Source organism: Spodoptera frugiperda, chromosome 4 (assembly GCF_023101765.2).
Source record: "Spodoptera frugiperda isolate SF20-4 chromosome 4, AGI-APGP_CSIRO_Sfru_2.0, whole genome shotgun sequence".
Taxonomy (NCBI): domain Eukaryota; kingdom Metazoa; phylum Arthropoda; class Insecta; order Lepidoptera; family Noctuidae; genus Spodoptera; species Spodoptera frugiperda.
Window position 1 is genome coordinate 1,037,880 of NC_064215.1, and position 24,896 is coordinate 1,062,775.

The 24,896-nt window shown below is 35.1% G+C and overlaps 3 protein-coding genes across 6 annotated transcripts in view; 2 read left to right on the forward strand and 1 right to left on the reverse strand.

Annotated features, from left to right (window-relative positions):
* LOC118272556 (uncharacterized) overlaps positions 1-5,225 on the forward strand; it is a 216,507-nt gene extending 211,282 nt beyond the window's left edge. For 3 of the 4 annotated variants that reach the window (XM_050693329.1, XM_050693331.1, XM_050693332.1), the window contains 4 exons: positions 1-174; positions 745-804; positions 1,237-1,334; positions 1,485-5,225. In XM_050693329.1, coding sequence (XP_050549286.1) covers positions 1-174; positions 745-804; positions 1,237-1,334; positions 1,485-1,758 — 606 coding nt within the window. In that variant the 3' untranslated portion in view covers positions 1,759-5,225. The remainder of the gene's footprint in view (positions 175-744; positions 805-1,236; positions 1,335-1,484) is intronic. The other variant, XM_050693330.1, reaches the window with a different exon arrangement.
* Positions 5,226-5,471: 246 nt separating this feature from the next.
* On the reverse strand, positions 5,472-14,240 carry LOC118272426 (N-acetylneuraminate 9-O-acetyltransferase). Its single transcript, XM_050693333.1, has 10 exons — positions 13,841-14,240; positions 13,548-13,644; positions 11,949-12,052; positions 11,411-11,567; positions 10,370-10,631; positions 9,843-10,060; positions 9,127-9,429; positions 8,647-8,956; positions 8,184-8,425; positions 5,472-7,951 (listed from the first exon to the last, which is right to left on the reverse strand). The coding sequence occupies exons 1-10, from the start codon at positions 13,971-13,973 to the stop codon at positions 7,387-7,389; spliced, it is 2,391 nt and encodes a 796-aa protein (XP_050549290.1). The 5' UTR covers positions 13,974-14,240; the 3' UTR covers positions 5,472-7,386.
* Positions 14,241-14,420: 180 nt separating this feature from the next.
* On the forward strand, positions 14,421-24,416 carry LOC118272427 (ubiquitin-conjugating enzyme E2 W). Its single transcript, XM_035588937.2, has 6 exons — positions 14,421-14,557; positions 14,884-14,975; positions 16,556-16,658; positions 20,821-20,976; positions 21,443-21,518; positions 22,638-24,416. Exons 1-6 carry the CDS (start codon positions 14,534-14,536, stop codon positions 22,649-22,651), a joined length of 465 nt encoding a protein of 154 aa, XP_035444830.1. The 5' UTR covers positions 14,421-14,533; the 3' UTR covers positions 22,652-24,416.
* The last annotated feature ends 480 nt before the right edge of the window (positions 24,417-24,896 follow it).

The following is a 24,896-nucleotide window of genomic DNA, read 5'->3' on the forward strand; positions in this document are numbered from 1 at the left end:
GTGCCAGGCAGCCGTGACGGCGCGACACGGGGCCGCAAGGGTGGCAGACGACGGTCCCGGTCCCAGGCGCCGGCACCAGCGTCATCATCGTCGTCTGAGGACTCTGTGTCTAATGCCAGCGTGGCGTCAGTGGCCTCTGCCCGGGAACTGAGGTTACCTGACATGGACATGCAGGTATGAAGCATCTGCTCTGATGGATGACTTGCTTATAACCAGTGTAGTAAGATTCAATTTGCTTAAAGTATTTTTTATATAAATTAAAGGAAAGGGGGTATTTAAAAAAAGGTTATGTTATGTCGCAGGCACTTTGCGAAGCACGTGTTTTTCAAACTGTCTAATTTCGTTTAGAGAAGAAAATCATTTTTTATTAATTTTTTTCTTGAATTCTACTACACGCAATATTTTTCGTTAGGTATTTTTTATGTGTGGATTGTTCATATTAATCGCACCAAGGTGTTGTAACTCTGTAGACTAACCTACTAAATGTTTTTCTTAAATCTATGTTATATCTAAATACCTACTGCACATGAAATGAAGTAAAGCACTCAACTAAATAACTAAATAAATTGCATAAACTGATCCCATACAATACCTTCTATCTCATGCACCTTCTTTACAATTTATTATTACCTACGTACACTGTCACTTTCAACCAAATACCGTTAATTTCTCAATGTTTTGATAATTTTAGCTTTTTATAATTATTTGACGGTAGGTTGTAGATGTGTGTTGGATTATTTTCAGCCTTGTGAGCCGACGCGTTTGAGGAAACCGCTCAGGAGACAAAAATGCCGTAGTTCTGAGGTGATTTGTTAAGGCAGCAACTACCTAACTTGTTCATTTTGTAGTACAGGGCTACAGTCGCCAAATGTTTGCGTTCCTTTTGGAGATTCCATGCAGTTTTCAATGTTATTTGCAGATCGCCTTCTTTGTATTTTGTCAGTTTCTACCGAGATTTTGATTACTTTAATACTCTATGTGTTGGTGTAATCCTGTACAGAAGAATGCATTTAAAAATAAGATTGTTGTTGTTGTTTTAAACATTTTATATCTATGAATATAGGTCTCACCATTCAGACGTAGTAGACTAGTACATAAGTGAATGTGTAGATACACTCATGCAACCTCTTCATTGTTACAAATATCATAGAAGCATGGTACTTATGTAATCTAAGTAGTTTATAAAGACGTACTTAGTGCATGCGCATCTTTTTTATAATTATTTTAATATTTCAGGACACGTCGTCTAAAATATCTTCGAGTTTGGATCTAACGGAGGACTCCAGGAAACCACCAAAGGTCAACAAATTGCGGACGATAAGCAATCAGATAAGGTGCGTATTGTGTAATGTTAAGTCTTTCTTCAATGCTAAACGACACCCTCTCATTGTTTCTCCAATTACTTTCATCTCTCAGTACGCTGAGTATGATAAAACGTCAGTACAAGATCTTTCTGTTTTTGTTAATCAAATAGGTCATTCCAGATTTCTCCGACGGCTAGAGCGCAGCTTGAAAATGAAAGAAAGTTACCCAGCTCTTTCCGACGACGAAGGAGACGAGTCATCGAGCGTCACTTCACCTCTACTGCAAGGTCGGAAGGACTTGGACTTAGGCCGACTTCCCAGCCACGCGATATCAGCTCCTCTACTTAGTGCAGTTAGACCCAAAATTACTAGACAGAGACGTTACGATAGGTCGTTAGTAAGTGAAGATACAAGGACTTTAAATACTGCCGCAGGTCAAGATAATTCTGACTGAAATTAAACTGTTTGTGTTGGAAAATAGTGCTATTTCATTTAACTTACAGTAACACGGTTTTGTAGGTACGGATGTATTTCATGTTGTTGTTATTTTGAAAAATACTATGGTCGCTACGGTAACTGTTAAAATTCGTCAACCTTTTGGACATTACGAATTATCTCCATGTTCACGAAATATCAAATCGACATGAGTATACAAGATTCTAATCTAATGTGATATATTAAACTAAGCGACACAAATACTAGAACGTTATTAATTTGGAACTAGATGTAATGTTTAGGAGATTGAACGTTTTAATTTCCTTCAGTTCACTTTTGATGTCTCAAAGTACTCGTAATTTAGCTTCGTGTTGTAAATAATTTTCTCGATAGCAATAACTTATTTGTACAAGATTTTGTAGGAACAAATATTTTACTATAAGTAATCGTAGTGACGTACTGTAATGTAGGACACGAGCCATCGCTATCATTTCTCCTCCTTACCTTAAACTAAATAGTTCTTTTAACATATAGTATGTTTTACAAAAGGTTACTTTCGCTTTATTTGTAGTTTCTGTTAAATATACTACGTATAAAATGCTTTTTGTAAATATATTAAACGTATTGCTCAAATGCATATTTTGTGAAATCGTTTTTTGCGCACTTTTTGCTGTTTTGTAAATATAATACATAATATGTAACTTATTTATTATTGTAAATATCGGATTCGAGAGAAATCTTTTCGTTTTTCTTGACAAAAAAATTACATGTAAAATGTTCTAGATTGTAAGTAAAAAACAAAATGAAAGGCCCAAAAAAATCTGTATACCAATTGCACAATTACTACTTATATACAATTATATATATGGATATAAGCACTCATAATACGTTAAGCTATGTATCGATACCTTGAAGTAAGTATGTACTCGACGCACCAATAGAATAGTTGGTCCCATGTTTGTCTGACAACGCCACACTATGGCCTCCGTAGACTCCCTTCATAGTCCTATTGAATAGTTCCCTGTTTCGTTGTTAATGCATATTTGTTTTAAGTCACTATAGAAGTTACCTGTAATCAATAGATACCTAGTTTAGTTAGCTTTAACATAATGTAAAAGCTTAAGAAACGTTCCATGTACCTAGGAGATAGACGTCTAACTTTTATTCGTTTACTTTGTCCTACTTATAATATTATGTAAAATTATTCTTGTTATCGTTTGAGTCTCCACTCCTTTCGACACGCGTTTAACGTTAGATGTTTTGTCTCATTAATTTAACACTAGATTAGTGAACTACTTTAGATGCTTAGATACAGTTTCAGCAATAATTTTATGTGATTCGACTGTACAAAGACTGACATTGTTTGTGCACTAACAAAACTTAAACATCTGTGTTATGTTTCAATGTGTATCGTAATAAGCGTGTATTTAATGTATACAGTTATCTTTTATACCTAAGTAAGTCACTGTCTATGTGTTCGGTGTTTATAATTTTTATTTAAATGTTATTTCATAAGAAAATATCTAGAAGCGAGACATAATTCTAAATGTCTTATTTCGTATAACTAACTGCAACATCAGTTTCATACATTAAATGGCCATTTATAAAAAAGTAAATTTGATCAAATTAATTCAGTCAATAGTTAATTAGTGAATCGTTTATGCGTCCTTTGTATAATATTTCTAAACCTTTTGAACGACGCTCCTTAGCATTTATAATCAAATCCGTTTCACTGTTATGATGACGTTTATTTTAATTTTGAACCGTAGGACTTATAAAAAGATGCCATAATCGAATAGATTTATTTAAATCCATAGATAAAACGTTCAAAAGGTGCAATCAGTAGAACATTGTCCCGCCCTAACTACTTGTATTCAAAGCCTAGAACGCGTCTAAATGTAAAATAGTATAACTAAAAATTATGAAAAACAATGGCCTGTTCATTGAGACTGATTTTCTAAAAACTTAACTCTTAAAACGTCGCTTATTCGTTTCTCGCTCGATCGATGTGTGTATGTGTTTCATTTACTCTGTCTATAGTTTTATTACTTGAGATCCTGAGATCTTACGAGATCTACGTTTCCGTGCCTTCGAGTCTGTGGAAATTATGTAGATAATGAACATTTGGCCGACCTAGTTAGTATCTACTCGGTAGTCTACGTCTACAGTTCTTCTAATTGTTAAGAAAAGTCTCCGCGGCCAGTAGCTCGCTATTAGATTTTCACTAAAAACATTCCAATATTTTATAAAATATTTTTATGAAATGGTAACTTAATTTCTTATTCTCAAAGGGATTATAATAAGTTGGTATAAATAGGATTTTTGGAACGTCTGACCAACAGACACAAGTGAGACATTGAATTAATAAACTACTTATTATGAATTTACATGTTAATTTAAAATTGTAAACATTTTAAAGATAAAGAAATTTGCCTGTTGTTTATTTAAACTACATAATAGCAAATATTATTAATATTTAATCAACATAGAAGATCAAAATTAGTATCATCGTGAGAGCACCCAATTATTGTAAGCAATACGTTACTATATAAAATTAGAATATAAAATAATTGTATAATAAAGTTCTGTGATTGAAAGCGTGCAGCTCAAGTGCGGTTTAGATGTCGCCCTATGGCATTAAAATATTTATTTAAAATACTATCGTTATAAAACCGTTTTCTTAAAACTTTAAATTTATAAATTCAATTCAGTTAAAAATATTTAATAAGGCAGAATAGACATTTTGCGGAATTATAGAATTTTTTGTTTGACTGCAACATAACATGCAGTTTGAGTTGTTGTTGACATTTATTATTGACAAGCATTTAGGAAAATGGTGGTCCTTAAAAATAAATACAAACGACATAATTCTCTAAATACTATAAAAATAAAATTTTGTAAGTGTCTTATGAATAATACGGAATGATTTTCCTCAAGTGCACTGTTAGGTACTTTACAGTGATAGTTTCTGTGGATAGATGTCAAAAGCTTAACGAGTTTTGTTACACAATAATATATTATGGTTTAACATGCATTGGTCCTCAAAGAAATACTTGTGTAGTTCAATTCATTATATTAAATACATTATTTTTTTCCGATCAATAAAAGAGGGCTCATAAAGTTGATATTGACGTCTAAATTAAACCAAAGATGATAAAAACTAACATTCCGATAACAGTTTTTGAAAACAGTTTGTAATTAAATATATCTCTCTAAAATTCTTGTTTATACATATATAAATTATTGCGGCAACTTGGTTTACTAAAAAACCGAAGTATAAATGTGTCTTGTTTAAAATTAAAAATTAAATAACTTATGACTTAATTAATTTAATTGTATCGTTCTCAAATGATTGAAGTGTTTGTAGCACTAAGCGAGTAATGTACATATGTTTTACACCGTACGCGTAAAATAAGGTGTATATTCAATATAATAACGTTTTATTCACAATGTAAAATATAAAGGTAAATAAAATTTTGCTTGTTACATGTGTGTATTCTTTTAATGTCCTGCTTTATTTTATTCTTTCATTAAATGTTCTCTGCCCTTAGTATAAGTTTTGCTTTACGTTTAATTAAAGTAATTTATTAAACGTAAAGCAAACTTATCCTTACTTAAGTTAGTTTAACCGTAAAGCAAACTCATACTAAAGGTACTATAAAGGGTACTATCTAAATAAGAGTTTAAAGAACACGAAACAAAATATAGTGAACATTTTCGAAAATAAAACAATTTGTTCTTTAGCAATCATAATAATTTATTTATCGTACAAATATATACAAAGATTACAAACTTATAAACAAAATCTACATTACAGTAACGCATAGTTTGTAGTACGGAGACTGACATACGAGATGTATTTACAAGAAATGCTTTCCATATTTAAATATATCGAAAACTATAGCTATTATTGCTAGCTGTTCGCTTATATTACGGCTCATAATGTTGACCCTTACACACAATTTTCGTTAAAAAATAATTTGTTAGATACTCGAAATATTTGATTTCTTATGTTCGCTACACACCTTACGATTTAACTGGGCAATTTTGACTGTATAATTCGACTAACTGTAAACCTAATTAACCTAACCAATTTTCACCATTTGTGTTATAAGTCCCATGTAATAGGGGGTGAGCCAATTGTATGATAAAAATTTCCTGTATTTTTTTAGGTTGAAATACCTTACTTAGTTTTACCAAACCTTTTACCTTACACCTAGTAAGATTTTCTTGGAACCACTAGATCAACCGAGGAATTATGAGCCGAACTATAAAACACAATTTTTGACAGATACACAATTTAAAGTTTAAAAAAGTGATCTGGCTAGTCTCCTTAATCCAGATTAAGTTAGCAGCCTCGCAACTAGCAAACGACTACTATATTTGTAATACTAGTTGTTCCAAACGTCACCATCCATTATCTATTGATATCACACAATTTGTACAATACTTACACTAATCAAAAATATATTAAATTGCTTTTAACATAGCAAAGTATGTTTCTAAAGGCAGATTGACACATTGCCAGTAACCGATTCCGAAACCGCTACAAGTCAGCGCTGACCCCAACAACCAATCTCTTAACTGATTTGAAGACTTCAAGTCAGAACAGCGGCATGAAGTAATTGTTGACTTGAGAATTCTCACACGAATATTCTTTAGTCATTGGGGACCCTAGATTTCGGAGTCAATTACTGATCCTGTGTAAATCTGCCTTAATGGTCAATATTATTCATACTGTGTTGAAAACACATAAATAAATATCGACGGTGATAAGCTAAAATTGATCCAAGTGATATTTTTTTGTTATTATTTTTTGCGATATTGAGTTATAAACATATTCGGAATCACCGATTTTTTAACTCGGTATCGCAAAAAAATACGCTTAGATCAATTGGCCTCTCAACCATCCACATATCTTCCTCGTGCAACTAATATTATAAGTTGTATGAGCCAACCAAAATGAGATTAATATTTAACGTCTCCATTCGGGACTTCTCGACAATCAAACCAAACATTTTGATCAGATAATTTTCCTAATATAATTAAAATACTGTCGCCACGCAAACAAGCTTTTTTGAAAACAAGTTCTCAAAGTTTAATTTTAGGAAAAAAAAACATATTTATGAGTAAATCATAATATCGCCGACATACAGCAATCGATTATTTAATTCACACAATCTTATTATGTTCATAGACTAGATTCCATACAAAGCTAATATGTACATTTTGTTACTAACTTACATATACATTGTACAAAATATTTTCAAATGTAAACTTGATACATTTGTCACAAACTGGTTATTCAATATATTGCCAACTATCGTACGTTTTATATTATTAGGTACGTACATACATAGCATGTACTGTATGTATTTTTATTGCTCCAATTTATTATTTTAGAATATTGGTAAGTATGAGTACATCACTTGTATTTTCCCTTACAATGTACTTTAAATGATAGGTTCTATATTTTTCTTCGTTTCAATAATTAAGATGCGCTCGTGCAATGAATTAAATAGCTTAAATCGTACAACTATTTTTAAATAATCAATTTCACTCTGAAATATTGCTCGATAATTACCTATTAAAGAAACCTCCACGATCATCGATAACACAGCCAAAACTAGTTTAAATCACAAAACGTTCAGAACATACCGTCGTGGATGCCGATGGGCACGAGCACGGCCAGGAAGATGGCGAAGTTCCGCAGCACGAGCCTCCAGTCGTCGGGCACCGCGTAGGGCGAGATGATATGGGTGAGGCGCTGCACCTCGTGCGCCACGCACAGGAAGATGTAGGCCGACAGCAGCAGGCTCAGCTGCGGCGCCGCCGGCAGCAGCAGCAGCAGGCCGGCGCCGTCCGCCGCTTGCAGCGCGTGGCCCGCGCCCGCCGCCAGCGCCAGCGCCACGCGCCCCACCCACGCGAACAGCGCCGAGTGCCGCCGCCGCGCGCCGCCCCACACGTTGCGCGCCGCCACGTAGCTCACCACCGGCAGGAACGACACGTACGAGTGGATCTCGTTGCAGTCGAACGAGTTGCTGCAGAAGAAGGTGAAGGTGACGTAGCAGCCCAGCCCGACGCAGGCCAGCAGCGTGGCGCACAGCGAGGCGCCCGTGCCCCACAGGTTGCCCAGCCGCTCGTCCAGCACGCCCGCCGACCGCGCCGCCAGGTACGCCAGCGCGAACATTATGCCGTACGCCATCGAGTACCTGAAAGAGTCGAAATTGATAATCACTATCGTATCGGCTGTCATCTCTCTTCAAATCTTCAAAATACCGAAATCTAAGTACGAAAGAGCACTAACCTAACCTTTTCTCAAAACACTCCATCAAAAATTCTTCAAAATGACCATTTTCAAAATCGATCGAACTATTTCCACAACAAAAATTACACTTTTTTTACTACATCTACCAAAAACACTAGATAAAACAAACTACTCACCGATCCTGTTTCCACAGCAGCCACCACTGATGGATGTCATCATCAGAGTTCACGAACAGTGCCTTCCAGGGTCTGGTGACGAATATCTTCTGGAAGAACACCTCGCTCATGTAGAGCACGGTCACTATGACCAGGAGGCCTATCACCTTTATGGCGATGTACAGGTACTGGTAGGGCCGCGACTCCACCGTGTGGCTCGACGACGGCGTTATATGAGGTGGTAGCGCGAAGATTACGAACATCTGGGGAAGGAATGAAATTCTTCTGTTAAGAAAACTTTTATACAAGTTATGTCAAGTTTGCGCAAGTACAGTAACTTTTGCGCAAGTGCAGCAAATTTAGCGCAAGTTTTCTTTCTAATTGATTGTTTTTCGTTACTTAAAACTGCCCAGTAGGATATCCTACTGTGTCGAAGGTGCACTAAAACAGATTTCTCAAAAAAAATAATACAAAAAACACTCACCAGCGTATACCAGAAGGATACGAGCGGCACGAAACTATAGAACTGGTAAGGTCTGTTCATCGTCAGACACAGCACTACGGTCAGGAAGTTCAGTCGGAATATGACCCTGAAGTATCTGACCAGGCCGGTGTCTCCTGTCTTCCACGTGTAGTAGAAGTGGCCGTACCCTGTCAGGAACAGGTACGCGGAGACCAGGGTACGGACCATCATGTATATGGGCAGCACTTTACTAGCCCCCGTCACTTGGTACACAAGGATCACTAGTTGCATCCAACCCTTCCATTCGTCTGTTTGTTCTCGGTGTAGGACACTAAAAAATAAAAAATAAAATATTAAAAAAAAAACTCTTTTTTCTTTCTTTAATCATAGAGAATTGGAAATAAAAACGGGATGGTTACCATGTCTATTTGTTAACTACGAGTTTTCGATATTCTGGCACATTAACTTTAATTTTACAAAAAATATATAAGATAAACTTACGTATTAGACTTGGAGTCCTCAGTAAAGAACAATCCCAACGCGAACACATAACCGACAGGCAGCCAGAAGCTCCACTCGGAATAGTACTTATTCTCCTTCATGAAGAAGTTTGTTCTGTCACACAAGTAGAAGTAACACATTATCAGGCCGAGCCGGGCCATCGCTGCGAGGGGCGATGTGTCAGACCCCGCGGCGCCGGAGACAGGTGGGGGCGCCGCCCGACTGACGGGGGCGTAGCCCTGCAGGTGAGACCGCGCCGTCTCATACGCTCCCCATGCGCCACGGACCACCCAGAGTACTCCGCTGCAAATTATATTACGAAATCAATGAGGATACTTCTAATATTTCAAATGTCTAGCTGAAATAATTTTATGGAAAAGAACTAAGATCATAAATTTTATTTCAGTTTTTATGGCCAAGTCGATCTATTTACTTTAAAACGTAAAATAAATATAATATCGATATGATAACAATTAACATAATAACTTAACACAGAAGGTCCCTAAAGTAGGGACTAAATAAAATAACCGACTTGGCGTTACATAGATCTCACAACTTTTTACAGTAGAAACACTGATGAGGTGCGAGACTTGGGCATTTTTAAAGGATGTTTTTGATGGTATAATAAGTTACGGCAGAAGCGTTACTAATCTAAGTCAAGATGAAAAGTTATTAAGTTATTTTAGGGTCCTACAAAATTCAGATCAAAAACTCACCACAACAAGAATATAGCGAAGGTGACTATCTGCAGCTGCGTGTAAGGCTCGGGCTGGGCGCAGCACGAGCCGTCGTTGTAGTTCATGTGGTCGTTGCAGTACATGTTCAGCAACAACTGCGTGCAGTGCCTCAGCGCCGTACTGCTCAGCTCCACGCTGCCTTCCTCCGACACCAGCAGCGCTGACTTCCATATCTTGGCTGCGCTGTGTGTCAGGATCTGATGATGGAGAATTATATTATAGATAGATAGACTGACAATAAATTAATTCTACAGTGTTGATAGAGTGACAATAAAGGCATTCTGAAATAGGTTATTTTTATGTTTAAGAGAAGTGATGTCTTTAAAAAATCTAATTTCAAATAAAGATTACAATGTAAATTATTTTCCATTATTAACATTATACACAAAACTGTATAATCAGTCACTAACCAATCTACAAAAAGGTAAAAATAATCACTTGCGCAAACAGTTCATACTTGCGCAAACCAATAATTACGTTGCGCAACAGAGAATGTATGGACTCACCTCTACAGCAGCTCTGTTGTACGAGTCAATATCATTGTTATTGATCCGTTTATAATCATTCTTCAGTTTACTCGCATCCACCGCCTCAATCAACTTCCATAAAACCTGCGTATTTCGTGCTGCAAGCGAATCTATAGCTTGTACTAAGTGCGTAAGGTTCCTTTTGTATTCTTCTAAAACTAAGTCTGTTGTGTTCCTAGTTTTGAGTAGTTGTAGGCCGGTAGAGGCTATGATCACGGAGGGTGGTTGGTCCGAACGCTGCCTGTTTGAATTCGAAGTTTAAGTTTAGGACAATAAGGTTTATAATTAGGTTACCACTAAAGGTGCTCCCACACAGCAGTTATATAACGTTATACAACATTGTGTAACATACTCTACAACCACTGTTATAATTTGTTTAAACGAGAACGAATGACGAGAACCTCGTGAAAGCTGAAAAAGATAAACAAATAAAATATCTTGACTTGGCTCACGAGGTTGTCGACATGTGGAATGTGGATTCGGCTATCGTTGTGCCGATAGTCGTGTCGGCCAACGGTTTAATACCCAACAGCCTCGACAACCACCTTAGAAGGCTGGGGTTGGGCGGATGGATCAAGGGCCTGATGCAGAAGGCAGTACTCCTCGAAACGGCACGTATTGTGAGGAGGTTTCTGTCTTTGGAGCCCTAACCACCGGTAGCTTGGACCATGCTCCCGCTACTGGTTGGCTCCTATTTTTATATTTTTAAATGTTATTTTGTTTTTTATTTTTATAAGTAATGTTTAAAAATATAATTTTAGAGTGTTTTAAATAAACACAAATGTTATTGTTACACATTGTTGTATAACGTTATATAACCGCTTTGTGGGAGCACCTTAGATATTACATTAGTAAAACTAAAAAAAAAAATATATAATATGTAAAAATGGCGTCATCACGCACACAACTCATATTTAAGAAGGCTTCACTAGGGTTCAAAATTATCAAGGACCTTAATACAATAATATTAGTCTTTGAAGACCAAGTATATTTAGAAAAACCTAGCAAATAGGTACTGACCATGTGCGGAACTGGTCGACCATGGTCTTGGAGACATCGTCGCTGTAGACGAAGGTGACGGACAGGCGCAGCTTGTTGTCCACGTACGTGTAGTTGGGCATGCGGTGCTCCACCGTCGAGTACGACGAGTCGAGGTCCAGTCGAGTGCGGACCACGCCTGCGGGAGTAATTACGATGGTTCAATAAAACATATTATAAGAGAATATAAACATTTCACGTTTTACAGGGAACACATTTCAAATTTTACACCAGATGTAATAGGCTATGATGGTATGAATATTAAAAATCTAATTAATCCGTCAGTTATAATGATAAAATATTAGACACGTATTTTTTATTCTGTCATATAAGATAAATATACTTAGATAAAACAAATCAAAGTTTAGGGGTGTGAATATTTTAAAATCAAAATTATACATTTTCCCTATTCTAATCATTCTTTAGCCCGCATTCAATCGAATTTGTTCAGCATTTGCATTAAGCAGTAGGTATGGTTATATACTCGGTTTAATTGGTAACAAATAATGTTGGAACTTACTTATAAAATATTCGTAGAGCTGTTCGAGCCGCGAGTCGCCAATGAACGCGAAGCTGTTATACTTGCCCCAGAACGCGAGGTACCGGAAACATCGCCTGGCGTCACTGCAATCATAATTATTCATTGTCAAACCGGTCAAGGTGAAGGGCAATAGGAAATCGAAGGGAAACTATCGGCTATGGTGTTCATTGTTCCAGCTACTTCACACAACATACCTAACTATTGTTGAAGTTAAAATGCTACTACATTTTGTAGATCACGATAACAACCGATAACTGTAATTCTATTGTTTTCTTATAGATTGTAACATAATATGTTTTATACCTGTGTATAGACCATAGAATCATACCATACCATGCAATCAAAACCGCGCGACACTTGATCACTAACTACGCCAAAATTATTAATTCTATGTAGTAGATTTAGCTACTTACTTAGATAGAATTTTGACACATTTCTTATATGCTAATTAATCTTTTTGAATTAGTCAATTTACAAAAGTCACAGCTCTCTTATATAATAACATAATAGTTACATGATGTGAAGTGTTAATAATGCCCCCCTATCACATATAGCTGACCTTTTTAACATCCCCAATTAAGTGACCCCTCGTCACTAATTAGTTATAATTACAAGTAAGAACAATGCAACATCCACATGCTGTGTGCAGTAATTAAACGTTAGATCAGTAACCAGCAGCTCAACAAATCCTTTCCTGTCAAAATTCTTTAACATTTCCAAGTCTATTGCATTGACATAAAATTCAAAATCCAATGAATCTGCTGGTGACTGTACCTAATTATGCAATTATTATCGTTCTGACAGACTGCTAATTATGCAGGTGTGTTAAATTAATGTAGTAATTAAGGTAATAAAGGTATGAGTTGACTTGGGTGTTAGAATACTTTTTACTCCGTGAGAATGCAAGTGAAGCCACTGGCAGAAGCTAGTGCTATTTTACAATAATAAGGATAGTTTACTAATTATATCAATAGTGACCTACATTTTGCACCTCTGATAATAGTTATCAAACACTTTCCATCAATAGATTCATACTATACACTATCAATGCACTTCATACTTTATTTATTTAGGTAGTTTTAGATGAATCATTGGAGAAGTATTTGTTATTGATACCATATTAGTAATCTATGTAAAAATGCAGTAATGCAGGTATGGTGTGCACATAGGCATCATGCACACTGCTCTTGAATATTACTGCTGTATGTGGGTATACATTTTTACTAAATAACTGATAATTAAAGTGATGTTTCTTGTACATACACTGTCCACACCCCTATTTCAACTACCTAGTATATAAAATGTATTTCCTGATAAAGTCTATAGGTAATGTATGGTGATGTTGTGTATAAATACAATATTAAAAGGAATTTAGTTTCATTCTTGTATCACTTCACATTTTATTTCATTTGTGATCAAATTAAGTTATTAAGAAGTTAATATTAAGTTATATAGGTACTCAAAGTTTTTACTTAATTGCTACCATATATAAAAATCTAATTAGATGAGATTGAGCAACAAAAATATTAACTACTGGTTAATTAAATAATTAGAAATCTATATAATATAGTTACTTACGTTTTGGAGTACTTGTGTAACATACAGCCATAAGGTTGCCACTCATGATCTCCTTTATATCTCCCTGCAGTCAGTAGCCAGGTGCAGGAGTCTGATCCTGAAGACAGGAGTTATAACGTGAATAAAGAAACGCCTAGAAATACTTCAATAAACTTTTAACACAAATGTGACTGTTATTGTATATAATATTACCAATTTTCATATTTTATGAGCATAACTTGTATATAACAAATTCAATATACGATAAGAAACATAAATTTGAATTTATAAAACTAATAAAACATATTATTCACCATATTTAAGATGTAAAACTCCATGGTATCCAATAAATCCTATAACCAAGACAAATGCTAAAAGTTTTGCATTTTCCACATTTAGCTGGTCTATTATCCACTCAGCCGAGGACTTTTTGCTGTAAGAACCCATAGTGCCCGCTCAAAATCCACCTAAACTCCACTTGAAAGTAGAGTACTACAAAACTAAAAACAATAGCGTTTCACATTTATAACAATGTAAGTATATTGCTTCAGTTAACGCAGATAGTGTAAACTGTTTTTGTTCAGCTGTAGCACGATAATGTGCACTTTTATTTCCATTTCACAAATGCATAATTTGCAAACAACAAACTATTTGATTTTACAGAGCCGAATGAATAACAGGTAAAAAGTATTTGACAGTTTGACTTGACATTAACGTTGAAGACATAGAGTAATATAATATAACGCACAATTTGACGGTATTTTGACTGTGTTGCCATACGAAACAGAAATCTGAACAACACGTAAAAACTGACTTAACTTCACTTTGAATTTCTTTCAATTAATATCAATCAAATGTTCTGTTTATATTTTTTATGGAATTATTGTTCTAAACAAATAATTTATTAAATTAAAAATATTTCCCGAAATCAGAAAAATTATGATGAGATTAAAGACTATAGAGTTAAAATTTTCAACTAGTAACATCAAACGTCTAATTGGATTACAATGGCGGCTATGTCCCCGTCTGAGGTAAGTAAAAAATAATTAAAATATTACCCTTAACGCGGCACAATTTTTGTTTAAATTTTATGTAATTTAAGTCTTTCTTATCCCAGTATCAAAACTGTTGCATAAATAACAAATAAATTATAATACTAATATGCACCGTATTGTGACAGTTTTGGTATTAGAATTTTTGTCAGAATTTTTATTGTATTGAAGATAATTCAAGTTTATCGTTGAAAGTTGCACAAATTTCCAATTTTCCTCGTAAGCGAGGACTATGCTCCTGTAAGAATACGCAGCACACATGTGGTTATCGTATATTAAATAAAAATGTAAATATCTCTTTTTAGCGGAGATTACAGAAAGAACTTATGTCCCTGATGAAGGAACCGCCACCAGGAGTCACCGTAGACGGAGATCAGGCCAGCCAAAATCTAACACTGTGAGTAGAACAGCTGATTACTAGTACCGTGTAGATACATAGCTATACCTTGTATAGATGACCATTGTTGTCAGATGTAACATTTATTGGAAATAAGTTGCGTATACGGAGGTACATGAACATCGATCGAATTAAATTTAGTCACATTTTGTTGATTATTTTTCTAATTATGGCTTTGAAAGTAGGTTCTAGGTGCCTTTGTTTGTACACCTACTGTGGTAAATGAGTGATGCCAAAACAACTTTTAATGATGTAAACATTGTTATAAATAGACACTACCTATTTATTCTAATAAATACATATAAATAGAAGATTCCCATTGATAAGAAGAACAAAGAAATATAAATGCTGTTATTAAATTAATTAAATAAGTCCTTATAATAAAGAATGTATAAATCACATTATAAAATATATGAATAAATGGTTTTTTGCTATTATGCTAACAGCTGAGTAAACAGTAGCTATTATTTATGATATAACACAGTAGTGTGAAACCTTGGTTCTCTGCTGGTGTTATTTTGCAGTGTTGATGTTATAATGTGTGATGCTATTTATTCATATTCATGTGTATTGCGTATGGCATCACTCACCATGCGCTATATGTAATTATCAGCTTATAAACTATAGTTAAATGACCATTGATATTCAGATCTTGTACTTAATGATCTTTAAGTAATGTTATAAAATGAGCATTAAATTGATTTAATAAACTGGTTGTAAACCACTAGAACGAGGTTAGGTTTTTCATACAGATAGCTGTATTAGATTTAAGGACTTGAGATAGTAATTTGATATAAGTTGGAGACAAAATGGATCAGTATTCTTTTATTAGACAATTCAATATACTGGTAGTTATGTTATTCAACAGTCTATGATATTGAATTCACCTTTCCTAATTTTACAGAAAATATCAAAATCATTTGCACAGTTTCGAAGTTTATTGTACAAATACAGATTTTAAAAGTTACTATCAATATCATACTAACACTAAAAATATTTAATTAACATACATGCGAGAAGTAGGTTATGTTTGTTTATCATTTAAAAATTGGCCACTTATGTATAAGTCAATATTAAGACTAGTATCACTGCAGTGGTAAGGAAGGAAAATAAATTGTACATAAAGATTGAAGACACTGAATCTGTAGTTTGTCAATGCCAAACTATTGTTTTATATGAGGAAAGTTGGGTATTACTGCAGAAACAAGATTCAAGTTTTCTGATATTATTTATAACTCTAAACTGATATTAAATAATCAAGATTTACTGATGAAACATGATGTAGCCTCTGAAGAGCTTTTTCCGTTTTTATCTTTATAATACTCTCTCAGGTTTTTTTTTTTTGAAGATGTTGTGGTATTTTCAAGTTTATATTGGGGGAAAATCATCATATGACTTCTCCCGCCTTATACAGACTCATACTGGCTAAAAACCACCCCATTCCTACTTCTGCTTTTCAAGCCGGAGTCCCTGTAACCCACTGGGCAGCAAGTCCGGAAGCATTAAGCATAAATCTAATATTTTACAGACATATCTACATGAGTAATACAATTCTAAAGAAATGTCCATTTGTTTACCAGGTGGACAGTACACATGGAAGGCGTTCCCGGCACTCTATATGAAGGCGAAAAATTTGTATTGCAGTTTAAATTCACAAACAAGTACCCGTTCGACTCTCCTGAAGTAAGTCACTTGTAATATTAAAGTTGTAACCTCATAATATAAACACATTGTGGGATGACTGTTAATAATTCTCAGAATAAGATAGGTCTTGATTATTTAGGGCATAGGCGTCATTAGTCATACTATTGTAAGTCAGTTTTATGGCATAGCTTAAAGTTATTGTAACTTTAAGCTATCAAGTACATAGTAGACGCCAGTAGTCAATAAACGGCCGCCGTCGCCGAAATCGGCATGAAAGGATTATTATTACATTTTAATAACATTTTTTATATTTAATTATACCTAATATTATCTCGTTACTTCCACTGAAGTTTATGCAAAATAGGAAGTTATTATAACCGAATCGTGCTTGTAATCATTTACAATGCTATTATTTCCCAAATAGAATGTTAGCACCTACATTTTTGACTTCATACAAGTTGAATAGGTTCACGAACAATTGATTTTAGTCTAATATTATGCCAAGGATTTTCCTTATTACGAATTTGATAGATGAATTGAATAGCTAACTTGTGATTTACTGATTATTTTGCATCAACTCAATAGAATGACGTATCCATTTATTTATGTGTTCTTGAGTTTATTTTTATTTAGTTGAAGATAAGTTGCTAACTATTATTAGGAGGAAAAATGTACGAGTTATTACTGATTGTGATATAACAGTACATATTTTTTCCGTTTTCCTTTAAAACTGCAATCCAAGATAGTTTTATCAAATGTAAAAACCCGTATCCCCCGTTTCCTACAAGTCCTTATACAGAGTTTCCTAGGTACTTAAGTTTAACGCAACATTTCATTCATTCATTCTGCGTCAAAAATCATCAGTGCACTGTTTTCGTCATATAATTCCTTACGCCTTACACAATACAATGCAATACACAATAATATGTCTCCACAATATAAATAAAATATTAGATAAATATATCGCAATGTCATTACTGTTAGATAAGTATACTTTATCACCTTTGTTCCCTAAGCAATAAAGTTGAGAATGCCACAGCAATGATTGCAGACGATCAATCAAGATTGTGACTCATTTGAGTCCATTGTGTACTTACATGTAATTCAGTGGCTACTTGTCAGAAATGCTGTGGGTTCGATAGAATCGTATAATCAAATTAATATCATTAATTAACGGTCTGTCCTGGTTTCGAACTTGTTATTATATTTCCCAACTTGGCCGATAAAACAGATTATTCTTTCATACTGTAACAAATACGGCAAAAAACTAATCATCCAATTGTTCACAGTTGTTCAGAAGCTTACTAAATATAAATATTTCAGTGATTAATTCTCACTTGCATTGCTCCTAAATGTCGCATGGTTTTGGCATTGTAAATAAAGCACCTCTGCCTAATTTTCCGTAGATTTATAGACGTAATAAATAAATGTAATGGAATGTCAAATTTAGTGCAGCATATAAAATTGAAACGCTATCAGAAGTGGAAGTGGTAATATCTATTTGGATACTATCTACAATGAGTAATGCAGTGTGCAGTCCGGTTTCTATAATAAAACTGTAAATATATGCGATTAATATACCTACTGGAATTAGGTTAATGGTTGTTATCGTCGAATTAAATTCTGCTTACACACAAATACGTAAAACGAGCTATGTTTGCGTCACCCACCATAAATGCGAACCTATGATAAACCATGCTGATTGCAGTTTTAATTTCAACACTTTTATTATTAGTAAACAACTAACTTCCGGAAGAAGTGGGGAGTAGAATACAATTGTGACCATTTCTACTCTTTTTGCGGGTATCGTAGGAGCCTACTAAGCGACCAGCGCTCTCAAACTAATACTTTGAACTGCGATCACCAACCTGGCAACCAGGCATGGAGATTGCGGCGAAACCCTCTTTTGTAGAAGGGCCCATACTTAGTCCAGCAGCGGACTGTCACGTCAACTTAATATCACACTGTATAATCATTGAGACTAGACAGCAGTAGAAAGAAACCATACTACCTCTGTTATTTCACTTTCAATGCCACAGGACAATAAATTACAAGTTGATCAATTAAAATTCTTCCATAAACCTCTGATGACATAATAATTACTGTAGTTAGTCGTTGCCTTACCAACTTATGTAGCCTTGGTCAAATTGTCTCATTGTCAAACTAACTTTGTTGTAGTTAAAGATTATTAGCTTCAACGCCGATAAATTCCTTGATTAAAACTCTTCAAATCATAATTGATTGATGATCCTAATCCAATTGACTAGATAGGTATGTGTTTAATATTACTATAATAAAAAAATATTGGGAGGTGCTGTCTTAAAGACTCTCAAAATGTCCTAAGTCATTATCGACATTATTAAAAATCGAACTTCATACGTAAATAATGAAACAAGCCATGAATAACTAGATCAATGCGGATCACTGGAAGCAATCTAATTATGAATAACTTGTAACTGCACTACTGGCTCTACTGCGCCACTCGCAGATGTAAAGGAATTCGATGGAAACTATTTTCAGTTCATTGCTACGCTTTTAACGAACCGTACGGAATCGATTACTTTGTAAACTACGATTTCTATTTACACCATATCACGTAAAAAATGTATTGGATTAAAATATCTAAAGAAAATATTTCCAATACTAGAAACTTTATTGAATCTTCAGTCTGTTTTTCCGATAACTAGAACTACGTTATCGTGAACTGTTGCCATGATAGTATTATGCAATACAAACGTACATACAGTAGTGCTGTTTGTATGAAACTTTCTCTTACATGCGAACCTCAATGCTTAGGTACCAGCGTACACATATTTATGTACCAGGAAGTACATATGTCCTTACAATGACGTCACGACATTTACATAGTGAGCACACAACACTAGGTATTTATAGACGGCATTAAAACCTGCCGTACATCGTACCTAATCATACTGATTTCTTATAATCTTCGCATAATAAGTCAATATTTAATCCCAAACAAGTTTTTGCGTAGATTTAAAAATATCTCTAATTTTATTCCTATACCTAATTTTAAGTTTGTCGTCAAGTACTAAAGAAGTTATTTTCGCGTACCTATTTATTGTTTATACGGATGCAGTGTTATTTACTTTTGTCTTCAAACATTAAAGTCTCAATTCCGAGATGATTTCATCCTTGAATAACTAATTTAGCACTTCAAAATCTAGAGAAATCCTCAGTGTCTTACGAAATGTCTCATTAAACCCTAGTTCGCCAGTTCAAACTAAATTAGCTAGCTCGAACCGTAACTGGTTAATTTCTAGAATATCTAGGAAGTAATTGCCTACACCTACGTACGGTAGGTGGTTAGTCCCTGCCTCTAACCAAAGTTTAATTCTTTATTAACGAGCTCTGAATTCTGGAACTAGTACTTATAGGATCATGAAGTATCGTATATAATAGTGGGATTAGGTATCCTAGTGTAGTGTATTTCCAAACCACAAGTAAATCTTATTTTAATTTGTGTGGCGATATCTAATGTCATAATAATGGTGCCACTGTATTTAATCGGTTATTGATTGCCCAACACGGTGATAGATACAAACAAAAACAAAATAATTAAGAATTATTTGCATCATTCTGTTTCCCGGTTGTTATGTAGCTTCCAGAAGTCGATAGAATGATTTTTATATAGAATAGAATCAGGCGTTACTTTGCGGAATTCAATGCTACACTAACAGTACAATAGATTTTTATTTTTAACTCCGCTTATATTTACATGTATTTTTTAACATGCGGTGAGCATCACCGCCCTCTCGCCCGCAATTAAATGCTCATGCAGCAGAGGTGCAACATAAAAACACACACAACATGCAATATACCACTCGACATATGTTTAGTATCCTCAGGAGATGTGTTGTCTTTTTCTTTTTTTAAAAAACGTTGCCCCACACTAGGATTTTCTCCTGTGTCGTGGGTGCGTTTACAAACATACAATTTCACATACACATGACACCCAGACCCGAAACAACTATTTGTGGATCACACAAAGAGTTGTTCCGTGCGGGAATCGAACCCGCGACACGTTGCGCGGCAGCCAGTTACCCAGCCACCGTGCCAACCGTGCAGTCTGATGTTGATTTCGATATAGAATATTTTTTATAATAGCCGCAGCTAGAATATTTTGATAATGGTTAGTGATTAAGTAAATATAGTAATAGTGTACTTGTACGTGTTCCAGGTAACGTTCATAGGCAACAACATACCGATACACCCGCACGTGTACTCCAACGGCCACATCTGCCTGTCGATACTGACGGACGACTGGTCGCCGGCGCTGTCCGTGCAGTCCGTCTGTCTGTCCATCGTGTCCATGCTCAGTAGCTGTAAGGAGAAGGTATCTCGTATTCTTATTGTACTTCATATTTATCTTTTCCACAAGTCTTCATACCATTATACATATAATAGAAAACTATCATTGTTGGAAGAAACCTCTTCTTTTAATGTTTTTCTCTGTGATAGAAAACATGTACATAACCTTTATGAACTGTAGTGATCAACTCCCTTTTCTAGAAATTTGACTTTTTCAGGAAAGTTTTTGTCCAGTTGTGGGATAATTTACAGGCTGATATAGGTCCATATCCTTATTCCAACTAACTTGAATCTCTTCATCTCCATAGAATTTTTACATTGCAATAGCCACATGGATACATAGCTCCACTAAAGCAATGACAGACTTTTTTATTTTAATGCTCAAAAGTGCCTTTTTGATCTAAGTTGTTTTGGAAGTTGTGGTTCGTTGCAAGTGTGTGTTCGTTCGCTCGACATAGAGGCCAAACTGACTCGTTATTGTAACATTTCAGAAACGGCCACCGGACAACTCATTTTACGTTAAGACCTGCAACAAAAATCCTAAGAAAACGAAATGGTGGTATCACGGTACGTACACTTACTCTACTTATATTATTTTATACTTTCTAAAATGCTCCAGAATAAAAGAAAAGGATACACGCGCAGTTTTAGGACATATTTCGAGGTATATCTAAAACTTTGCGACCAGGTACTAATGGACGGGCAGTGTTAATACCCAAGCTATCGACTTGTCAGTACCTAACTTAATTTTAAATTTTGAAACCATTAGCTAAGCGTAAAAATTGTAACAAACCTCAAAACAAAGATTAAGACATATTCCAGCTCTAATTTCGTGAAATGAGGATTCTCCATTCAGGCTAGGCAATCATGTTTACATGCAGGGTAAGCTGGAGCAACTACCTAGTATGTTGGGGGTATAGAAATAATAATAGGTGCCATCTATTTGGTCAATTGGTAAATCTTCAGGAATTAACCACAGAAAATTGCGCATAAGAGCATACACATGCATTTCTGTATTTACTTTACTAAGAATAATATTTCTGTGTCGATGTAATGAACTAAGTACATCATTACATTGTACTAGTTGTTGACAGTAATCGTTAGGTACATTATGTAATGTGTACCTGCAATACGGTCGATATTCTGTTTGCAAATCATTATAATAGTCAACAAATCGTCATCACACATAACATTACTTAGTTCATGGAAATAAGATCGGAAACGATGATATATGTATTTGAATACAAAGCAATATGAAACACATGATGCGGTGCTAATATGTGCGTTATCAGTTAGATAGTGTATCAGGTACAATCAATACACATCGCCCTGACAGCGTCTAGATAACGCTATCACCGCCCGGTGCAAGCACCACCTCTAATTATTATTTGCCTGGTATGCTAAAATGTATGTTCGTCTAATTTTGCACAATACAGCAACCATTTATAATAGTGTACATAGTTTTCCACTTTCCAGTGATAGGCTAACAATTGCTTCTTAAGTGCAAAATTATTAAAATAAATCTGCTTATGGAAAGAACATCAAAATATTTGACTCTAAATGGTCCATAACATCAATAAGACTGCGAATTAAATAAGCCAGACCCAAGTTTCGTGCGCAGTCATACTAATCAACTTTATCTTTGTAGTTAGAGCACTGTCTAACATGTTGTTTGTGTGCTTCCAGATGACTCCGTCTAACAATATACCGCGTCGCTGTATCGAGCATGGACGATAAATCTCAGTATGTGTTAAGTGTTATAACTATACGGTATGTTATTGTAAAATGTTATGTACATACGACGCGACACGCGACGACACGCCGGCCGCGCGACCACCGCGCCGCAGCGAGCTGGCGAGCTGGCGAGCTCGCGACCTGGCGAGTGGCGACGCTAAATTACCGAGTAACACGAAGCTGGGACATATTGAACGTTTGGGTAAATACATACATAGTACAATTCGCTATCAGCTCCACCGTACAACTAGCTGGCTAACGACCGTGTGTATAATATGTTTGTGTCACATTAATACTCGTCCGATGCCACCTGATTATTTGTAAAGCAGTGAGTACATTGTGTCGGCTAATGATTCGTAACACTCGTTGTAATTATACTCAGTTTACCCAGACTGTTCAATGGCGCAGGCGCAGGCCGCGACAGCTCCCTGCACTGGAAGCATGTGTACACATAGTTCGTTGTCCAAATCACGTAATAATGGTGTACGGTATCAAATCTTATGAATAATATGAATTGTGAACGAGTTGGGAGAGTGAGGAGTGCACGCGCACTAGACGTCGGGTAGGCACGCGGCGAGCGGGTCTATGGCTCACCACCAGATAGTTTGTCAGTGCTAAATTAACGATATACTGTAAGTAGAGTAATAGGGTATCAAATGATTATGTACCACATGCCGGAGTCTTGTTCACGCATCACTCATCCTTTGTTTACTTGTATATAAATTTGAATTTTTACTATTATTGTGATTCACGAAGCTGACGGCAGGTAACTCAGTACTCACGCTATGTCACTCTATGGTATTGGTTCACAGCTGCTTCGACAGTATCTTGGTATCATTGAGGCTCCACGAGCATTTACTTTGAAATGTTACTAAAATCAATTTATCGAAAGCATTAAACACCATTTAGCTTGTTAACTTACATTTCTGCAAATGCTTCGAGAATTTTAGTCAAAAACATCTGTTCATATTATGTAGTTGACTATTTAGCCAGTCATATAATTTTCATAGGGTATTTTGTGAGCATAATGGAATGCAATAAACGTCAATAATTTATGTTTTTATATTTGTAGATAAATATTCTATGTGATGATGAATGTAATTTTGTATGAAATTTTATTTACGTATGTCAATGTCAATAAAGGATTCATTGAATCATAGACTAACATATACATATGCAAGGTAGTTATACTCTCGGTCTATCTGTTGAATGAGGTGCTTCTAAACGGGCCATACATTTGTGCAATAGTGGCTAGCAAGTGGCAACATTGCAATATTCTGGCCATTTATCCAATCATTTTATATTTATGACCATGTATGGCCGATATGGTTGCGTAAATAGTTGCAGCCCCAAGTTGCAGTGAAATATTGCGCGTTTAGAAGCAGCTCGACATGGTCCTAGTGGAGGCTGGGCACCGCGTCCTACTAGTCTACTACAAAGTATTGTCAAGTGTTCCACGGCACGGTTACAAACTATACTGTCTCTGTAAATTGTATCGCGATGTATTTCCTTATATTTTGCCGGTGCTATTGAGATCTCGATGGGTTCACAAAATTTATTTTCTTTTATTGAATATGGCAACATTTCGCATTAGGTTAGCAACACATTCCTGTATTATTAGATGAAAAATTGCTGGGTCATGTCTACCTTATGATTTACGGAAATGCATTATAATTGTGTATTATGAAACAACCCGCTTAATTTATTGAAATAAAAATATAGTTAAACATGTTACCGTATTTTATTATACTTACCTATTATACATATTATCGATTGCACATTCAACTTGTATTAAATATTTATTACTTTTCAACCAATCTTAGTTTAGTCTTACATGCTAAGTTATTATACTACTAGCAATTCTACTGTAGAAATAGTGATAGCTGTTAATAGGGATGATGTATGAACAATTAAAAATGTAATTAGTCCGTCAGTTAGGTTATGAAAAAACACGTATTTTTTTATTTTGTCATATGATAACAACAGCAGTTGCAGTTCGTTCAATCAATCATTTATGCATTAGATTTGATCAAATTTTATCTATTTTTCCTTAGTCATATAATCTGCATTAGATTTGATTTTTTTCTTTTTATTAGTCATATAGTCTTTTTTATCTTTTTATTAGAAATTATTAAATATATTAAAATGTATGTATTTGCCTATAAGGCACTTCCAATAATTGTTTGTGTACACGCATTCACTTATCGAGGC

Coding starts and splice junctions, on each gene's coding strand:
- LOC118272427 (XM_035588937.2), top strand. CDS start 14,534: ATGGCGGCTATGTCCCCGTCTGAG. Junction 14,976..16,555: donor GCCAGCCAAAATCTAACACT/GTGAGTAGAACA, acceptor TTTGTTTACCAG/GTGGACAGTACACATGGAAG. Junction 16,659..20,820: donor ACCCGTTCGACTCTCCTGAA/GTAAGTCACTTG, acceptor TACGTGTTCCAG/GTAACGTTCATAGGCAACAA.
- LOC118272426 (XM_050693333.1), bottom strand. CDS start 13,973: ATGGGTTCTTACAGCAAAAAGTCCTCGGCTGAGTGGATAATAGACCAG. Junction 11,568..11,948: donor GCTCTACGAATATTTTATAA/GTAAGTTCCAAC, acceptor TTACTCCCGCAG/GCGTGGTCCGCACTCGACTG. Junction 10,632..11,410: donor GTCGACCAGTTCCGCACATG/GTCAGTACCTAT, acceptor GAATTCAAACAG/GCAGCGTTCGGACCAACCAC.